Source organism: Schistosoma mansoni, assembly GCF_000237925.1.
Source record: "Schistosoma mansoni, WGS project CABG00000000 data, supercontig 0080, strain Puerto Rico, whole genome shotgun sequence".
In the NCBI taxonomy this organism is placed as follows: domain Eukaryota; kingdom Metazoa; phylum Platyhelminthes; class Trematoda; order Strigeidida; family Schistosomatidae; genus Schistosoma; species Schistosoma mansoni.
The window spans coordinates 1032599-1052759 of NW_017386030.1; the positions used below are offsets into that span (position 1 = coordinate 1032599).

At 38.3% G+C, this 20161-nt stretch overlaps 1 protein-coding gene across 1 annotated transcript in view; it reads right to left on the reverse strand.

The window, feature by feature from the left end:
• The window catches only part of Smp_133490 (serine/threonine kinase), a gene marked incomplete at both ends in the record, with an annotated part of 29837 nt that extends 29779 nt beyond the window's left edge, over window positions 1-58 (reverse strand). The window contains one exon of the mRNA XM_018790509.1: window positions 14-58. Within this exon, the coding sequence (XP_018646239.1) occupies window positions 14-58 (45 nt within the window). The remainder of the gene's footprint in view (window positions 1-13) is intronic.
• Between the last annotated feature and the right edge of the window lie 20103 nt (window positions 59-20161).

The window sequence follows — 20161 nt, forward strand, 5'->3', positions numbered from 1 at the left end:
ACCAATAACACACTTTGACTATCAACAAACAATCTTGAGCACAAACATCTTTACTCATACTTGTCCAGAATGTAACTTCTTTTCAGGCTTGATAGCCAGTTAAAAGTTGAAACATAGAGAATAAAATTTATCGTTGTTTATTATTATGACGCCATCAAAACGTGGCATCAGTGCTTGAAGTCACTAACTTCTAGTCTGAGCCATGTTCGCAGATGGAGACTACTTGGTTAGGGTCCGAGTGACTATCGTAACCAATGGTTAGAGACTCTAGGTGACATGGCTCAGAATCGATCACAATGGCGTAGGTGTATACACTTTATCTTCTCTTAAACCTTAAGATTAAAATTGCTTCATATCTGTCTTCCTTCCTATACTATATCCTTATATACAATCTTTCTTTTATATATTACCACTACTAAACTAACTACTTCTATGAATCCGGTGTTGATATTGTTGTGCTAATTGAGTTATGGCAACTTGGACCGATGCATATGTGTGCCTGATCCTACGTTGTAGCTGACTGATTATAACGCAAACATTCATAGGCTTACGTACCAGACTTCAATATATTACAATTAGTATATCATAGTTTAATCATAACCAAGTTATCAGTAATGAAAAATGAAGCACGAATTGTCATTATACATCTAATCTTTCCTTCGAAAGGTAAGATATATAGTGACATTTCGTGTCAAGTGAAGATTTACCATACGGTAAATAATAAGATAAAATAATCCGAATGGAAATCAAACAACTGTTAACCAACACCAAACTTATGATTTTCAATACAAATGTCAAGACAGTTCCATTGTATGAGACGGAAACTTGGAGAACTATGAAAGCTATCATCCAGAAAATACAGGCGTTTATTAACAGTTGTTTACACAAAATACTTCAGATCCGTTGGCCAGACAATATCAGCAACAACTTACTGTAGGAGAGGACAAACCAGATTTCAGTGGAGAAAGGAATCAGGAAGAAGCGCTGGAAGTGGATAGGATACACATTGAGGAAAGCACTCAACTGTATCACAAGACAAGCCCTCACATGGAATCCTCAAGGTCAAAAGAACAGAGGAAGACCATAGAACACATTACGTCGAGGAATGGAGGCAGATATGAGAAGAATGAACAGAAACTGGATGGAACTAGAAAGGAGGCCCAGGACAGAGTGGGTTGGAGAATGCTGATCGGCTGCCTCTGCAGGCGTATGTAAGTAAGTAAGCTACGGGTTATGAGCCTTTTGGTTTTAATCTTAAAGGTCATCAATCAACCTGGTTACCATGGTAGAACCTAAACTGACTAGTATTTCAACTGATATAACCCGATTAAGGCAATCACAATAGTTAAGCCTGATCACTACGCCAAAGTAACAACTACTGTTGGGTCGCTTTTGACATATTTATATAACTGGATAAATTGGGTGTTATTGCCATTATCACGAAAAATATGGCAATCATTTCAAACATTGATAAGCTGATCGATGGGGAAAACTGAAGAATTTACACATTATGATACACTTCATATAATAAGATGTTATTTAGTGGTTAATTCATTGTAAAATGTATTCATCTACTTCTAATTCAATGAAATGTATCGTATAGGACTTCTTTTAAAAATAGTCATTTGTAAGTTCATGTCAATCACAGATTAATAAAGAAGATTAGTAAAGATGGATAGTAGCTAGTAGTAGAATCCAGGACGCATGTTTCGTTCTATTTGGGACTCGCCAGTTAGGTGTACTCGCATGTCAGAATTGATGTTCACTCCAAAACTCGAATCCAGTACTGTTCACTTCAAACGACATCACGTTATCCACTCAACTACTGACTAATCATAGTCACTTGTTTGTTCAATGAGACCAAATTTAAATTCACTTGATATTGTTTTCTTGAATCTTGAAGTGAATGATACTTGTTTCGAGTCCCGTAGTGAAAATCAACTCTGAGATGCAACTACATCCAGCTGATGAGTCTCAAATGGGACGAAACGCATGTCAAACTGGATTCTACTACTAGCCACCATTCATCTTTTCTTATAATCCTTGTGAATTTAGTCAATATCGAGGCAGTCCATTTAGGATGTACATATACCAATAAGAGAGAGATTGATCAATTTGTAATCTTAAACATCAATAAGAAGATACAAATAAGCAATTCATATCCATATATATTTCAACACAGTAACAATTTTATTCAACCAATGCTATTTTGTATCAAAATGTAACCGGTACTAATATAAATGATACACTTATGATTATGTATACCCTATGTTAATTCGTTTAATAATAAGGAGATTGATAGAACCCTTTTCAAATCATTCTATTCCAAGATATTCATCACATTGATCAGTACCATTGAACAAGAAAACGCCCTGTTTTGAGGATTCAATCATGAACAGAACACGGATGGGGACAATTGAATGTATATAAGCACAAAATTAAAGAAGGGGTTTTTGTGGAGATTTAGTAGTCAATTGAAGCAAGACCACCACGGGAAACCTGGAAGCACTGGACGGCGGTTGCGTCCTATTGTGGGACTACTCACCAGTTAGACATAAACACCATGGGATGCCGGCTGGCTCAGTGGCCTATCGGTTAAGTGCTATATCGCGAGACTAGTAGGTCCTGGGTTCGAATCTCGCGATGCGAAGTCGTGGATGCGCACTGTTTAGGAGCCCCCCTATCGGAAGATATGCCCGTTCAGTGATTCCAGGTTTTCCCTGGTGGTCTAGCTTCAATTGACTGACGCTATTTGTCTCCAGGTCATAATATAATCCCTATCTAATGTGTTAACTTAATGCTCAAGAATAATACTTTGAAAGTTGTTAGGAACTCAGTTAGTTATAATTAATGTGGTTCAAGTTGACACAACATATTAGTATAGTGCAATGAAATCATCAAGAAAATATTCATCTGATATTGTTAAATTGAACCTTTCCATTGATGTTTACAACTGATCCATTACAGTTTATTGCACAAGGAAGTGGCTATCAGGACTCAATAGTTGAGTGAATAACGTGATGGGTTTTAAAGTGAATGTGACTGAGTTCGAGTCCAAGAGGAGTAAATATCAACTCTGAGATGTAAGTGCATCCAGCTGATGAGTCTCAAATGGAACGAAACGCGTGTCAAACTGGATTCCACTACTAGTCATTATCTATCTTTGCTTATCAAGACAAATGTTACAGTATTCAAAGTACTCATATATGATAGTAATCGGTGGTAGAAAACAATGTTCATAGAGATGGTAAGCAAAGATGGATAGTGGCTAGCAGTGGAATCCAGGACGCGCGTTTCGTCCTATTTGGGACTCGTCAGCTGGATGTATCTGCATCTCAGAGTGGATGTTCACTCTGGGACTCGAACGCAGTACCTTTCGCTTCAAACGCCATCGCGTTATTCACTCGGCCACTGAGTCCTGACAACCACTTGCTTGTGCGATGTTCATAGAGAATATGATTTAAAAAAGAGAGAATTAGTTCTTGAAATAGAAAAACTATACAAAAATTCTGAAAATCAAGATCTAAGGAAAGATAAAGGATAGATACATTTGAGCCATTTGAGTGACTGATTCTAATCATTTGGCTATTATATTCACATTGACCCTAACTATGTAATCAGCATCTATCTATACATCTCAATGTTCACATTGTGAATTTAATTCATATCATCAAAAGTGATCAATTATTCAATTATGATCAGAATTAAGGGACTGCTTTGATACTCCCCTACTTATCTTTACATGAACATATACGATACTTAGTGATCCAGACCAATCTATGTGAAGTTTTCCAAACTTAATTTTTATGCTATTTAACACTTGTCGTTAAGATAAATCTACTTAACACTAATGATCAAACATACTGATACAAAACTATGTAAATCTTAGTTGATCTACTGTAAGGCTGGATTATTCACATTAAGGGGATAGCTTGTTGAGAACTTGAAGAAAAAGATATTCGGTTTAAGCAAAGATGGATAGTGGCGCGCGTTTCTTCCTATCTGGGACTCGTCAGCTGGATGTACCTACATCTCAGAGCTGATGTTCACTCTGGGACTCGAACCCAGTACCTTTCACTTCAAACTCCATCGCGTTATTCACTCAGCTATTGAGTCCTGATAGCCACTTGCTTGTGCTATATTGAGGCAATACGCACAGTATGTACATATGCCAATAAGGAACCGACCAGTTGCAGTCCTAAACATCAATGGGAAGATTCAAACAAACGATACTAAGTGAATATTGGTTTTAAGTTTCAAAGTGGAAAACAATACTAGAATACAGGTATATACATGATGGATCCTAAATATGGTGAAATACACGTCATGTATTCCACGCCATTCCATCTATTATACAAAAAAATTTTAACATAATCTCTATATTCAGTTAATCCGCACAAAACGTAAAAATGCCAAAAAAAGGATCGAAATTCAACCTAGAATATCAACAATGGAGTAATTCAAATCCTTACTAATGATGAAATGTTGCTCCCTAGTTTTGAAGCTGTTCAGAAACATACAGCTATAACCCAACCAGGGATAGAATCTAAGACTTACAGGCCCCTTTACTGATTCCGTCACCATTAACTGGTTAAATTAGTATCCAACAGCCTACATTTCCAACTTCAGTGTTAATTCAAGATATATAGCTCAAAAGGGGTTTTGTGGAGATTTCAGTATTTTTCATAGTTGAAATCATGAGTCAATTGAAGCTAGACCACCATCGGTTAAGTGCTCTACCGCGAGACTGGTAGGTCCTGGGTTCGAATCTCGTGGGACGAGGTCATGGATACGCACTGCTGAGGAGTCCCATAATTGGACGAAACGGTCATTCAATGCTTCCAGGTTTTCTATGGTGATCTAGCTTCAATTGACTTATGATTTCAACTATGAAATATATAGCTTAATGATTACTCATATCCTTTCTGATGAATATCACACTCTTGAAGAAGCTGAACTCCACGATTTAGGTTAGTTGATAAACATTTACCCAAAAATTTCTCCGAAACCATAGTCGCAACTCAAAATAAGTCATACCATGTATGATAATGTTTCACAGATTCTATCTCTATTATTTGTGAGAGAAAAAAAGTAATCTAGCAACATGTCAGAGTTTTTTGATTCCAAAATAGTAATACCTTGATTTATTGATTAAAAAGGATCAATAATTTAATGTTACTAATTTGTATATCATGATTTTCAGTGACCAGTCACTGAATACTGAGTGATTAATGTTAGTGTTGGTTAGATTCTGGTGATCAGTATGAAATATGGTTGCTAGGTGGATAATGTGATGGTGTTTGAATTGAACGGTATTGGGTTCGAATCTCAGAGTGAACATCAACTCTAAGATGCAGGTACATCTAGCTGACGAGTCTCAAATAGGACGAAACGCATGTCAAACTGGATTCTACTACTAATCACTATTCATCTTTTCTTATAATGCTTGGGAATTTAGTCAATATCCAGGCAGTTCACACAGGATGTACATATGTCAATAAGAGAGAGACTAATCAATTGCAATCTTAAACATCGATAGGAAGATACAAGCAAACCATACCAAGTGAATAGTTGCGATTAGTTTAAATGATTTGACACATCAATCGAGATACATTTAGGTTTTAGGTTGACTACCCTTCGAATAGTGTTTTCACTTCATATTATATAAACCATAAGAAGAAGTATAAATGATTCAATTTATTAATTTTGATGCTTACACATCACTGGAAGATCAAAGTTGTTATATACGGACCAATTTTCATTATTACTTATATGATGACTTGAAGAAGAAAGGGGTTTTGTGAAGGTTGTAGTCATTTAATAGTTAAACTGACCAGTCGATTAAAGCTAGACTACCTTGGAAAACCTGGCAGCATTGGACGGCTGTTTCGTCATAGCACGGAATTCCTGAGCAGTGCGCACCCACGACCCTACACTTGAGATTCAAACCTAGGACCTTTAGTCTCGTCCGCGAACACTTAATCTCTAGACCACTGAGACAGTAGGTATCCAGCGGTGTTAATGTCTAACTTCAACCAATTTATGAAATTACGCCCCTGTCGACCATTGTCCTCAATGAGATGTTTCCTGGAATTTTAGTGAGAAGCCGTGACCAGTGAAGGTTCAACCGTGTCTGTTGTGAAGCAGTTACTCACTGAAAACAATGAAAGATGTTCGCGTAGTATTGTGGATTGATTAAAGTTATACAGTAACACCATTGGATGCCGATCAGCTCAGTGGTCTAGAGAATAATCGTTCCCGTGTGAGAAGGGTACTGAGTTCGATTCCTATGTGCGGTATTATTGCCATTATTCAATGCATAAATATGATTTATTCCTTGAGATAGTATGGTGGTTGAAGGTATTGAACAGAAAACCCTGAAGCTAGAATTCATGCTACTTGGCACTCATCAGTATGGTGTATCTGTAATCTCGAGGGAACTGATGCTCCCCGACGGATTCATTCCCATATCAGCCAGCTTCACAGCCAGAGACGTTACCACTGGGCTATTGGGGGTGTATCAGTTCCCTCAAGATTATAGGTACACCTTGGTGAAGGGTGAAAAATAGCTTGAAACCTAGGTCCAAGATATCCTGCTTACTACTTCCAACCACCATCTTATCTCAATATAATATATGCAATGTTGAGTCACCTAGACTAGTGGCCATATTGCAACTTGGTCTATAGGATTCAATTTGTACTAAGACCTGACATACATGATTATATACGTATTTATGTTTTATATATAGAGAGACATAGAAGTTGACATTGTACAGCTGATAAATGATATTTGTCAATGAAAAAAACAAAAAAAATTGACACATTTACGTTTTGAAAACTATGATTGACACTATATAATGCGGATAAATGAATGAAATTACAAAATGGGAATAGTTTGTAGGGTTATATAAAACGTAAGAATTACTTCATTACCTTTTTTGTATTTTATATTTTTCTAGCAACAATGTGATAACAATCGGACCGTTGGATACCAGCTCAGTGGTCTAGTAGTTAAGCGCTCGCCCGCGAGACCGATAGGTCCTAGGTCCGAATCTCGCGAGACAGGATTGTGGATGAGCACTGCTGAGGAGTCCCATAATAAGACGGAACGGTCGTCCAGTGCTTCCAGGTTTTCCATGGTGGTCTAGCTTCAATTGACTCTTGATTTCAACTATACATTTGCTGAAATCTCCACAAAAAGCTCTTTCTGATAACAATCGAATGTATTTGAACACACAATTACAGAATCTATTAGTAAAATTTGAGAATCAATCATCTTAGATTTGATTATTCCTTCGTTTCCATATCAATCCTTCTTTGTTCTTGTTCTTTTTTCTTTTTATCTTTTTAACCTTTTGTCACCAAGCCTTTTATTTTTGATTAATGATATATACTACTTATATCTGTCGAAATCAGTAGCACACACCATAGTACTTTTAACTGAGGTGTTTCAAATGGAACAAACTCAGCATTTTAAATCCCACTACTAGATTTCATTAGTCTATTCTTTAAAAAGTATCATTTCGATAGAATTCTATAAAATTGTTAACCGGATTGATACAGTTGTTCTTAGTGTCATATTGGGCAAAAATGAATATGAATCAATCATTTTAGGATCATTACATACTTCCCTGATTATCTCCATTCGCTAACATTTACGTAACTCATGGTCTTACCACCTAAGTTAAAGAAGAAACGGGTTTTTTTCTACGTTCGATCTAAGCTTTAACAACTTAAGTATAAATGCAACTTAATTTTCAGCAGTACGTTTACGACCTGACCGTAGCTGCTACCTTGACGTGGTGGTCGGGCTTGTCTATCGTAATGACCCGATCGGGCTATATGCCATAAAAAGTATGTTTCCGTGGGTACTACCATGCCAAGCAGATCGAGAACGTTAAGACTAAAAGCAGAAACTCAAGGTCTGAGGGCGAAATCGTGCTGCTGGCTGTAGAGGGGTGTGACAGCAGTAAGGTGTTTCTCTTGGAAAACCAGCATCTGAAGTGATGCTGCTTTCTCACAAGGAAGGAAGGGGTTAGAAAAGGTCGACCCTAAAATGTCACGCCTCACCTTACCTGACGGATATCCGTCTCCGGTGATAAGGCCCTTCGAAGAACAGAGCTAACACGTTTACGAAAAATGTAAATTAAATGATAATGGGTAATATAGATTTTTAGATTGGTTTGTATGAGCATATATAATACTATTTGTTGTGAATTTAATTCCGGATAATTAACACGTGACTTATTCGCCAATTGGAATACGACTTATATGATCATAACATTGTGCCACAACAAGGATGTATTGACTGGTACGAGCAGCCTAGAATCTTTATTGATCCTTTTACCAGCCTGGCTCTACCTGATGAGTCCAAAACATCAGGAACAGCCTTCACTTTACGAATCCTACATTTCAGACCAACGTGGTTTATATACAAGCCAAAACGGATCACTTCATATCATAAACTAGTAAATAACATTTATACAAGAATAAGCCAAAATATGGCTGTGAACAAGAGAAGCTGTAATCAATAAACTGAGTATGACAACTTTCATTATGTTAGAGAAAAATTCATAGTATCTATCTAGTACTGGTTATATCAATCTGAAGATTTAGGTTTATACTGTATCTATTGTCTCTTAGGGAAAAACAATTCAATGTACAATCACTATATATATATATATTATATTTCTTGATATCACTTAAAAGTGTATACATGTAAGATATGAAATTTATATTTCCCATTAAAATTTAATCTAACCCAGTTGTTTTTAACAGTCTATCAAATTAGTCAAGTTTAGCGTAAATGAGTTTTAGAACCAATTGAAGCTAGACCACCATGGAAAACCTGGAAGCATTGGGCGGCCTTGCGAGATTCGAAGTGGGAAACAGTGACCAGTGGAGTTCAACCACGTCTGTTGTGAGATAACAACTCACCGGAGAAAATTGGTGAACGGTTGCTCAAACTTCGTGGATTGGTTGAAGTTAGATATTAACACCGTTGGATACCGGCTCAGTGGTCTGTCGGTTAAGTGCTCTGGTGAGATACTGGTAGGTCCCGGGTTTGAATCTCACAAGGCGGGATTGTGGATGCGCACCACTGCGGAGTCCCATAATAGGACGAAACGGTCTTCCAGTTCTTCAAGGTTTTCCATGGTGGTCTAGCTTCAATGGACTCATGATTTCGACTATGATAATACTGAAATCTCCACAAAACCCCTTCTGAGTTTTAGAGCCTTGTGTTATTATTTTGAATGAAATCAATGAGAAGTTAGACAAAATATGAAATTTCCTGGTGTAGAAGAGGGGATATCTGATAGGCACGAAACTCAACTGAGTTTAACGATAAATCAAATAGCATTCTTCACTAGTGATAATCTTTGATGTTGGGATAACAGAATAAAAACTATACAACATATTATGAGTAACATCAGGAGTCAATAGCTAAGTGGATAACGTGATGGCGTTTAAAGTGAACGGTATTGGATTCAAGTCTCGGAGGAGTAAACATCAACTCTGAGATGCAGGTATATCCAGCTGACAAGTCACAAATGGAACGAAACGCATGTCAAACTGGATTCCACTGCTAGCCGCCATCCGTCTTTGCCAATAATGTATGTAAATTAAGGCAATATCGAGGTAATACACACAATATGGACATATGCCAATAAGAGAGATACCGATCAATCGCTATCCCAAACATCAATGGAAAGATTCAAAGAAGCAATATTAAGTGAATTTATACAACATATTGTTGATTTATCCAATAAAATGAAAAACTAACCTAGTTTTACGACTGTATAGAAGTTTGGTATGTGATGGTGATTGTCAATAATACTGAAAAGATTTGAATTAAATAAGAACTCCTATGTATTAATCTCTTTTTCTCTCTCATTTTTAATATTTTTCACAAGTTTCATCATTTTGCAATGAAAATTACCACTTAAACAGCTATGGTTTAATTAAACGTCTTAGAAAATTAATCGTCTCAATCTATTTTTTATATTAACTTAAGTTAACACACAGTAATCTGCAAAAAAAATCGGCAAAGTGCTGACACAGTGGTGTTGTAGTCGACCAACTAGAGTTGTTTCTGGAAAAAGAAACAGGATCAACATACTCGTGAACTTCATAAGATGAAGCCGGTAAAAGTCAACTGACCAATTACTACATTCAGCTCAGTCCTACATGGTGTACGTCATATCTTTAACGGGTTAGTGATGATGTATGGACGAAGGTATGAGTACTCACTAGATTCTATAAAAGCCATGGTGCTTAGCATTATGAAATAATAAATCTAAATATAAGGTTTTCTCCCTGATGACTTTAAATACTTTTATATGGTGTTCACACTGACGTAAATTTTCAGGTTCACTATAATCAACCAAGATAACAAACATTTGTTTATTTTAATAAAAGATCATTCAGAAATAACGGGACATGAGTTGTGATTTAGTGTTCGATTAAGAATCTGGGATATGAACACAAGTTTAACCCACTAAATAAATTTGTCTATTTGTGACAAGATTATGTTCTGTAGAATTTAGATCAACCATACACCTTTTATATAGGTAATGATTCAAAGTTTATCAACATGTTTTGCAAAATGCACCCTGATTTACTAGTTCTCTGGGTTTTCATTTTTGTTATTACATGGCAGTTATATTATTTACTGATTACTGTTTTAGTTAGTTTTTTAAATCAGGCTTTCTGTAAAATACACGTCACTGGTATTTGTTTCGCTCCATGATGTGATCTTATAGACTATGTACATATATATGTTCAAAAGATCATTCGTTCATGAAGCCAACAATTACCGGTATTAGTTGTATACATAATTAGATCACTTAATTCTACCTTAACTCGTTTGGCAAACACAGGCTTTAAACTAGTACCTTTATTCATTTAAAAACTAGTAATACAACTCAGATATTTGGATTACGAGTCGAACCTGGAGTAAAATAACTACCTATTGATTGGGATTTTTACAATGCGGTGCATCAACAGTCAGATGATATTTGATAATGTAACCTAGGATCAGTGAAAATCCGGAAGATGCACTTTTGAAAATTTTGAAGACTTAATCACTCTTAACTAGTCATCTTTTTCAGCAAACAGTCCTACTGCTATTTAAAATACCTCCCATGTTTTTCCACATTCTTTTGTTTCGTGATTTAAAACACTTGTCTACCCCAACCAATGTCAACTCCGTGTGGTTTTGTCTACACGAAATAGGCACATAAATTATTCTATTTTGGTTGTATTATTGTTGTCCGTTGATGTGTGTGGACACTTTTCACATAATTAGAAAATTGGCATATTACTTAAAATTGTTCGTATGCTTCGTCTTTAAAGCATATAGCCTAGCGGTTTCTCAGTATTTGTCATATTAGGAAAATCCTTTATCCACGTCTATATATAATATGACTCTTGCGTTCAAAATGGCATAACTTTATTTGTATATGGATTGTTTCTTACGTCATAATCTAGAATTTGTATCTGGAACTCGTAGGTCAAGTGCTAACGTTCGCTCTCATGTACGAACTCATTACCAATCTATTTAAAATTAAGCTCTTTTTCTGCAAGTTATCATCTTCAGATATCTGGGTTTGAAGCTAATAAAATGGGCCATTAATTTACTGCCGTAAATAAACATATAGATGTGTTGAATTTGCGGTAAGTCAAAACAATTGGAAGCAAAACCGAAGTGCACAACTCAATGGGTTGAGAAGTTAGTTGTGATTTCATACATCTTAAGGATGAAGGACAAAAAACTTCTACCACTCTGATATAGGATTATCTTTGCATAAGTAAAACTAATAAATAATGATATATACGACTAAAATGCAAAAGTATATTCTAGTAGAATCATATTATAACCTAGCCAAACATATGGTTTATTATCATATCAACAACACTTAATTTTGATCATGTAAAAATTTCGATAACTAAATGATGTGCAGATATGTAGTTTGGTAAGCGTTATTCAAAAATCTTCAAATATCTCCACTTTTCGTTTAATTGTCGACAATTAAACGAAATCTTAGTCAAACGAATCTTAGTTTTGTAGTTTTCATAGAAACATTGGGCGTGGCCATTACAACCTGTTCAGAAATTTGCATTATTTTTAAGAGTTATCTTGAAGTATTTATAATGAGTAAGTTTTCATATAGTTGACCTCGTTGAAAAAAACAAACACACTTTACTGTAGTGGGGTCCATAAAAAATAATCTCGTCATTAAAAACCAGAAATCCGTTTTTAAACTCACTCCTTTCCCTATTCTTTTCTTAATTTCGAACATTTTTAATATATGAGGTTCTATCTCAGCATTCATCCCCACGCACTCAATCCGCGCGGCGATTGCAGTACCAACCAACAAATATTGCGCGGATGATACACAACAAATATACACAAACAGTTAACAAAAGAGAATATATGCATGGTTAGTGTGAATGTATGCGTACCTTGAGGAGGCTTAAAGGTAAGTTTACTGTGACTGCAAAATATGGACATATGACATGTTACATATAAAGTACAAACGCGATATTTTACTTTAAAGTCAATTTATCTTTGTGAAAAAGTACAATGTAACAATTGACACTAATCTGATAGACTAGAGAGAATGACCGAGAATTATAGACATCAAATGTCAGTCTAGGACTGATTTTACTGCACTTAACATCAGCTAATATTTTGGCATAGTTTTTAACATTTTTTCTCTTTTTCATTTTTTACAGTTAAAGTAAATAGTTGTCTGGTAATGCCTCAAATTATGCGTACTGCCAAGTTTTATCCAGAGAAATAAGTCGCGTTGAGACAATTTGTTTGCTTTCCCCAGTTTTGCAAGAAACGCTGACTATAAAGTTGAGCCTAGGGGGGCAACTGTGTATATCCCAATCACAATCCTCAAAGGTGAACGTGAGATAACTGGGAAAATAGATATTCAACACTCAACACGAAGAGAAGGCCAACAATGGTGAACGTGGGGATATTCATTCAATCAGATGGTATGGCTCAGCCTCCCAGATGTGATCATTCTGCATAACTTGTCTTTATTCACACTGAATATATCATCCTATCTTCAGCCTAAGTATGTTCTTCAGAGGTACTGAGTATCATATTGTTAATTGTTACGGTACAATGAGTCAGTGTAGACAAGGATGTAACATCCACGTAAGTTCTTACAGATTAGGTAGTCACACCATGACAACTCTATAATTATGCAATTAGGCACATTGTTATACCAGCACAGATAAATGTACTAATAACAAATAATAAACTAGACTGACAACTATATTCGGCCACAGGTATACAGTGGTTGATGCTGGGAAAATAGACATTCAACATTTAAAGCGGAGAAAAACCCAACAATGAGAAAGGCAGGAAGAATGATCTCAATGGATACAATCCATCGGATGGCATGGCTCAGTCGTGCAAGCGTGGTCATTCTTGTTTGTTGTCTTATCTCTTTTATTCATACTAAATATATTGTTCTGTCTCCGGTCTAGATATTTTCTCCATCATATACAGGTGATTGTTACGATATGATAAGTCAGTGTACACAATGATATGACTCCCACGTAAGATCTTATAGATTAGGCAGTTACATCATGACAAATCTACAACCTTAGGATTACGTCTATTACTAGAGCTGTACTGACGACGAAGTAGTCTAAAATTTTACACTTGTGTGGCATTTGTATACGTGCTACAAAGGAACCACAAAATGATAAACAATAGGTACAATAAATCATTTTATTAGTTTGTGCTAAAAACCTCGCCCTGTAGATCACTAGTTCATAGTATCAACCTAGGGGAATTAATTCCTACTCCTATGAAAACCGAATCTATTTAGTGAAGCTAAATGACTGGTATGGTGACCCAACATTTCCACGGATACTGCTTCTAGTAGGAGACTGATTTAGTATCACAGTTATTTACCCCCGTGAAATCACACGTGTCGACTCCGAAGCAACAAAGGTTTTGTCTTCTACGTTCTCGTCTGACCAAATTACTCGTTGTGACAAAGTAATGGGCAGCATCCTTGAGTAGCTGGCTGCTGTTCTGTGTAATATTACGACAAGCAACGTAGCAGTGCCTTAGTCCCAACATATCTAGAGACCTCCTGAATGATACAGACTTCTGTTGGATATCTCCAGTACCATTGATGGTACAGAGCTAAATGGAACGCTATCCAGATGAAAACCTCCAAAATATTGTCTGTCGATCTGAGATGTATTTGAGGCCTTTGAACTTACGGATGATGCTAACTTCTGGAGAATAAGGGGCCAAAAATGCCAGGTGCAATCGGAGTTTGACAAACCCTTTACAAGTAACATATTTATAACCAAAGTATGCCAAAGCAGTCAAATCAGGAGTCATAAATGGAGTGTTTCGAATATTTCTTTAGAAGGCTATCGGTATATCGGGAAGCATCCATTCTAAGCCGGCTAAAAGTTGCACGGGATGCCTAGCACAGCGTACCTACTTGTGATCTGGTTTGGATACAAAACCGAGTGCCTTCAGCTAGGTGAGTCCGGTATAACTGATGTGGTCAGCATTAAATGCCGAAGACTTACAGAATTATTTTCTTTGTAGATTTACTTACCGCTACAAAGCATTGGTGCCGATGAATATGAGCTCTTAACTGGTGTATATGAGTTACCATTGTTTAGGTCTGTAGGTTAGTTTCAGAAAGTTTTCTAATTTTTATCAGTGATGATGATAGTCACCAGCATGTCGCCAGTGGAAAAACACTTCCGAAAACTGAAAGATATGGGAGTATTTGTAGTCCATGACTCTCAACTTGAACGTATACCGTGGCGTGCCAGCTGCTTACGGCGTTTAGGCTCTTGTGAACACTTCGTAGAGGTTTCCGGACTTTACACTTTAGATCACCAACGATGATGATCTCTATCGAATGATTGTGGGTCTACTGAAGTTACAAGTGATGAACCAGCTAACTTTGAAGTAATGCTTTGATGTAGTCTACTTATATCCACATAAATAGTATATGGTGATGGTCGGAGATAGAATGTATTTTGGCAGAAGATCGACAACAAAAGGGACGGGAATGAAGCGCAATCGGTATGAAAATGGATGAACAATGAAATCAGGGAAAACGGACTGATATTTGCAGAAGGAACAGTTTTGATTGAGTCAATTGATTGTTATTTTGTAAATTAACTGTCTACTGTTTGGTTATCAGAATTTAGTGAGATAGTCTGTAGTTTGTGCCTAAATACATTCGATTGTCTCCACTCTTGTTCTTGTTCATTACAATACCTCGCGGTCAGTATCTAACGTAGATTACACTTTCAACGTATCAAATTACTATGGCTGCTTTGAAGACTGCATAACACAAAGGGCGTGATTACGTAAATATATTAGTAAGAATGAGTACAGAGATGTCACTGAGACCACCACTGCATGGGCCAGTCCATGGGGTATGATTAACTGATTGATGCGAGTTTGTCGTCCTTGACTTTAACAGGGATCGATGATCTGTTCGATATTCAGTGGCCAGACTGCCGGATGATTTGGCAAGAGCTAAGTGACATTTCGCTGCCCCAACACACCCACCAGCCTGAGCTGAAAAACAAAATTCCCCACTCAAACATACACTTTATCTGTATTTCAAGGTGTTCTGTGACTATCAAGCGTTCGAGAAGCAGTTGCGAACGGATGCCAGACCTCAATATTCTCAAAGAAGAGGGATCCAAAGGTCAGAATCTACTCCATTTATTGCCAAAAGTGAGGTGGTCTAATACTGTTTATCAGTATTTTAAATAATGGTTTGGGCGATTCAAAGCTACGTATTTCGTTATACATAAAAGTAATCATGTACAGTCACACCACAAAATTGAACAATCTAATGATAGGACTTCATTTTTCTCATAGTGATCGACGACAAGTGGAATCAGCCTGATGAGTGAATGTCTTCGAATACACTGTGTCTTCACAGGATTTGGTTTTCCACGGGATGGGGTCGCTAACCCCATGACAAACCCTCCTCCTTTATCGGGGCTTGAGACCGACAGTAACCCCCGGAGGAGCTACAGATGGAGTTAGTCAAATGACTTACCATCCTTAATAATAATCACTGAAATATTAGGTCTCAGATCAATCACTTTATATTAACTACGCATGGTACCATGAAAAATTAATACTATTGTAGTTTCAGTTTCAGTTTCAGTTTGGAAAGGACAGGAGGCTTGATGGCCTGTGTTAGCCCTGGCAATGATGGTCTCTCAGCTGATCCAACTTTCTTTCGGAAGAGTCGACGGATGGAGCCTCAACCACGTGCTGAGGTAATGAATTCCACTCGTTGATTATTCGATGGGAAAGTCGGTAGTCAGCTGACAAGTAATTCGTTCAGGGCTTGTGAACTTTTTTGGAGTGTCCTCGTAGATTTTCTGTTTTGGAAGACAAGAAAAATGAGGGCATATCAGGTGCAAATTTGTCATTAAGCAATTTGAAAACTGTAATCAAGTCGCCTGTGTTTCTTCTATAGGACAGCGGGAATAGGTTTAGCTTGGTCAGTCTAGTACCATACGGGAGCTTCGCTATTCCGTGAATCAGCCTAGTTGCTGTTCTCTGAACCCTTTCCAAGAGTTCACTGTCTTTTTTTAGGCAGGGGCTAGCTGCTTGTATGCAGTACTCAAGTTTAGGACGTACGAGCACTGTATACAAAGTCAGAAACGTTTGAGCGTCAAGATGCCTAAAAGCCCAGCGTATGGACCATAAAGTTCTAAAACCTTTGGCGACTATTGCACGGCAGTGTGCAGTAGTTTTTAAGTCTTGACTAACGATGACGCCTAAGTCATTGTGTGCCTGGACAATAGGTAACTCAGTGTTATTCATCGTGTATGTATCTGTACCCTGGTGGCCAATATGCATCACAATACACTTGGAAGTGTTTATCGGCAATTGCCAGGTTTGGGACCATTCAGATAATCTCTCCAGGTCATTTTGAAGTTCTAAGCTATCGCCCTTGCTTTGTATCGCTCTCCATATCTTGACATCATCAGCATAGAGTAAGACCGATGACGATAGTAGACGAGGGAGATAATTTACGTACAGGAGGAATAACACTGGCCCCAAAACTGTACCCTGGGGGACTCCACTAAGCACAGTTTCCCAGCTAGACAACTTGGAGTTCACCCTTACTCTTTGTTGATGCCCAACGAGGAAGTCTTTTATCCACATCAATAGATTGCCTCCAATCCTGACATTCCCTAGCTTATATAGCAGCCGGTTATGCGGAACTTTGTCGAAGGCTTTGCTGAAATCGATATAAGCTACGTCTATAGGTAACTTTTGGTCCTTAAGAGCGCACCAGCTTTCACGAGCGACTAATAAGTTTGTGAGATAAGAGTAACCTGTTCTAAAACCATGCTGCTTTTCCGAAAGGATCCGATTTTCATCGAGATACTTAAACAGCTCCTTCCGAATAATCTTTTCTAAGATTTTAACAACCACACTAGTTAGGCTAATGGGTCCGTAATTCTCAGGCTTATGTTTTGTACCTGTTTTGAAGACTGGACTTACTATGGCGTTCTTCCAGTCTTTTGGTAGACGACCCTGGGTTACGGATAGATTAAAACATACACTTAAAGGGTTCGCAACAAAGTTAGCTAATTCCTTTAGTAACCTAGGATGCAGTTCATCGGGTCCAGTGGATTTACCTATTTCAAGCTTAACTAGCAGACCAAATACATCGAGTTCTTAAATGGTCACGCTGTCCAGTGCTTGTGTGGGGGGATTTTCATGGACTGGTGAGAAGTGTGTTTCTATGGTGTATACATTGCTAAAGTATTTAGAGAATACTTGAGCTTTGCCAAAGTCGTCCTCCACTAGTGATGAGGCAGTACTGTCTCCCCGTAGTGAGGGAACATTTTTTCTTCTTTTTGTCCTTTGGTTTATATACGAATACAAGCGTTTAGGGCATTCTATGGATTCCTTAACGATTTTCTCTTCGTACAGATTTCTGGCCTTACGGAGGGTCGAGGCACAGATATTTCGAGCCTTTTGATACTGAGATTTTGCCTCGTCAGTCCCCAGTAACCTAAATCTATCCCACATTTTCCTTCTTTTACGGAGAAGGATGCGAACCTCCCTACTGAACCACGGTGGGGAGTTTCTCGGCCCCCTAGGTGTAGTCCAAGGGATGTGGGGGGCGGTAACTGTTAAGTATAAATTCCGGAATACGTCCCAAGCCGTTTCGATTGATGACTCTGGGTCTATTTTCCAATCTACTGATGATGCTGATTTCATGATGTCTGGTATGTTTGCTTTCCAGACGTTAGGTCTGGATTGAGCTGAAGCGTACTCGTGATCGACAGTTATATGGAAGTCAAAGCTTAAAACTGCATGATCACTTTTGCCTAGGGGTGGCATGTAATCCAGGTTTGCAACATCATCCTCATAATGAGTCAATATAAGATCTAGTAAGGATGATGCAGAACCCGGGTCGTACCTAGTTGCTTCCTTCACGTGTTGCACTAGAGCACAAGTGATTATCGCATCAACTAGTTCCTGTTCGAAGGAGTTTGCTGACGATTCAGTCCGAAGATTTCCCCAGTCCACCATGGGTGCATTGAAGTCCCCTAAGATTAGACATCGATCACTTCGTGATAAAGTGTTGAGACTGCTTAGCAGGACCTCGTTTGCCTCACAGCTTGGACTGCGATAGATCAAACTAAGTAGTAACTCTTGTCCCCTGCATTTCAGGCGGCAGCTAACTAATTCATACGTCCCACTCTCATGGGATACACTGTCGATAATGGTGAATGGAATAGCATTCCTAATGAATAGAGCTACTCCCCCTCCTTTACGCGTTTGTATTCTATCGGCCCTTACTAATGTAAAACCCTCGAAATCAAGTTCCCTACTATCTATAGACGGCGTCAGCCATGTTTCTATGACTGCGATTATGTCTGGCCTAGTTGAGTCAATTTGTACACCTAGTTCCGGTAGCTTATTGAGTAAGCTCCGGGCATTGGTATAACAGATCCGAAGCCTATTTAGGTGGCCTCGTGCTTCACCCAGAGTGGCTTCGGAATCATCCTCTGTCGACACCTCACAACCCGAAAATTTACAATTTTCAGGTCTTTTTCACCAGCGTCTAATCTGAGCTGTAGTTCTATTTCGGCTTCCCGTCTTTTTACACGGTCCGCCAACGGTAAGTCCTTACGGAGAAAGACTCCTGAACCCTTTAATTTGTTTCCATTATCTAAGATTAAGTCGCGTTCGTTTGGTGATTTGAAAACGACTTTGAGTAGTCTAGACTGATTTGGCTTCAGATGCGCTAGGTTTCCTAGTCTATACACCTTTAGCAAGGTGACTCCGGAGATGTTTTGGGGCATAACTTGGTTGAGTAGTTGTTTTATCAACACAATGTCATGCTCAAAACGAGCTTTCGGTTCTGAGCTGTTACTCTCCTTGACTCTATGGAAAATGACTGATCTGTCGCTGTGATCAGACCTCGGCTTGTCGACCCTTTTGGCGGGGGTAGGATTCCCTTTTACGTCATTTTGCCGTTTTTTCCTTACGACCCGTACCCAATCGTCGACGTTCTTAGGAGTAGTAACCACAGTCACGTCAGGCGTACTGTGGGATTCCGGAAGGTTCAGGAAGACTTTGGAGGTTGGGTCATCTTTCGCGCTGGAAACCGATCGAGCCTTGCGATTTTGGGTTCCGGAAGTTCCCTTCTGGGTACCATTTTTGATACGAGGGACAGAAGAGACTTTTTTGCGCGAGTTTCTGGTTGTGACAGACCTCTTTGGGGGATGTTCTTCCTCCTTTGGACAGTGTGGGTCAGCATTTTTTGGACTCACTTGGGCCTGCCTTATGTCAATCTGCGTGTCGACAGATTGAGTTCTGACTGATGTGTCCCGACCGCGCTTGCCGAGACACTTTTTCGCGGCATTTACTATTGAGATGGCCTCGGTTAACAGGCTATTTGCATCCGAACAGCACTGTTGGCATAACCATATGCATCCATTTTTACTGAACCGCTTGAAAGCTGCAGGCGTTAGATTCGTGCAAACTTCGTGGTACCAACCTTTGCACTCATCGCACTGCATGCCGCTGTCAACGGGATATCGACATCCTGGGAGGTGGCAAATGCTTTTGTTGCATCTTCCAGTCATTTTAGGA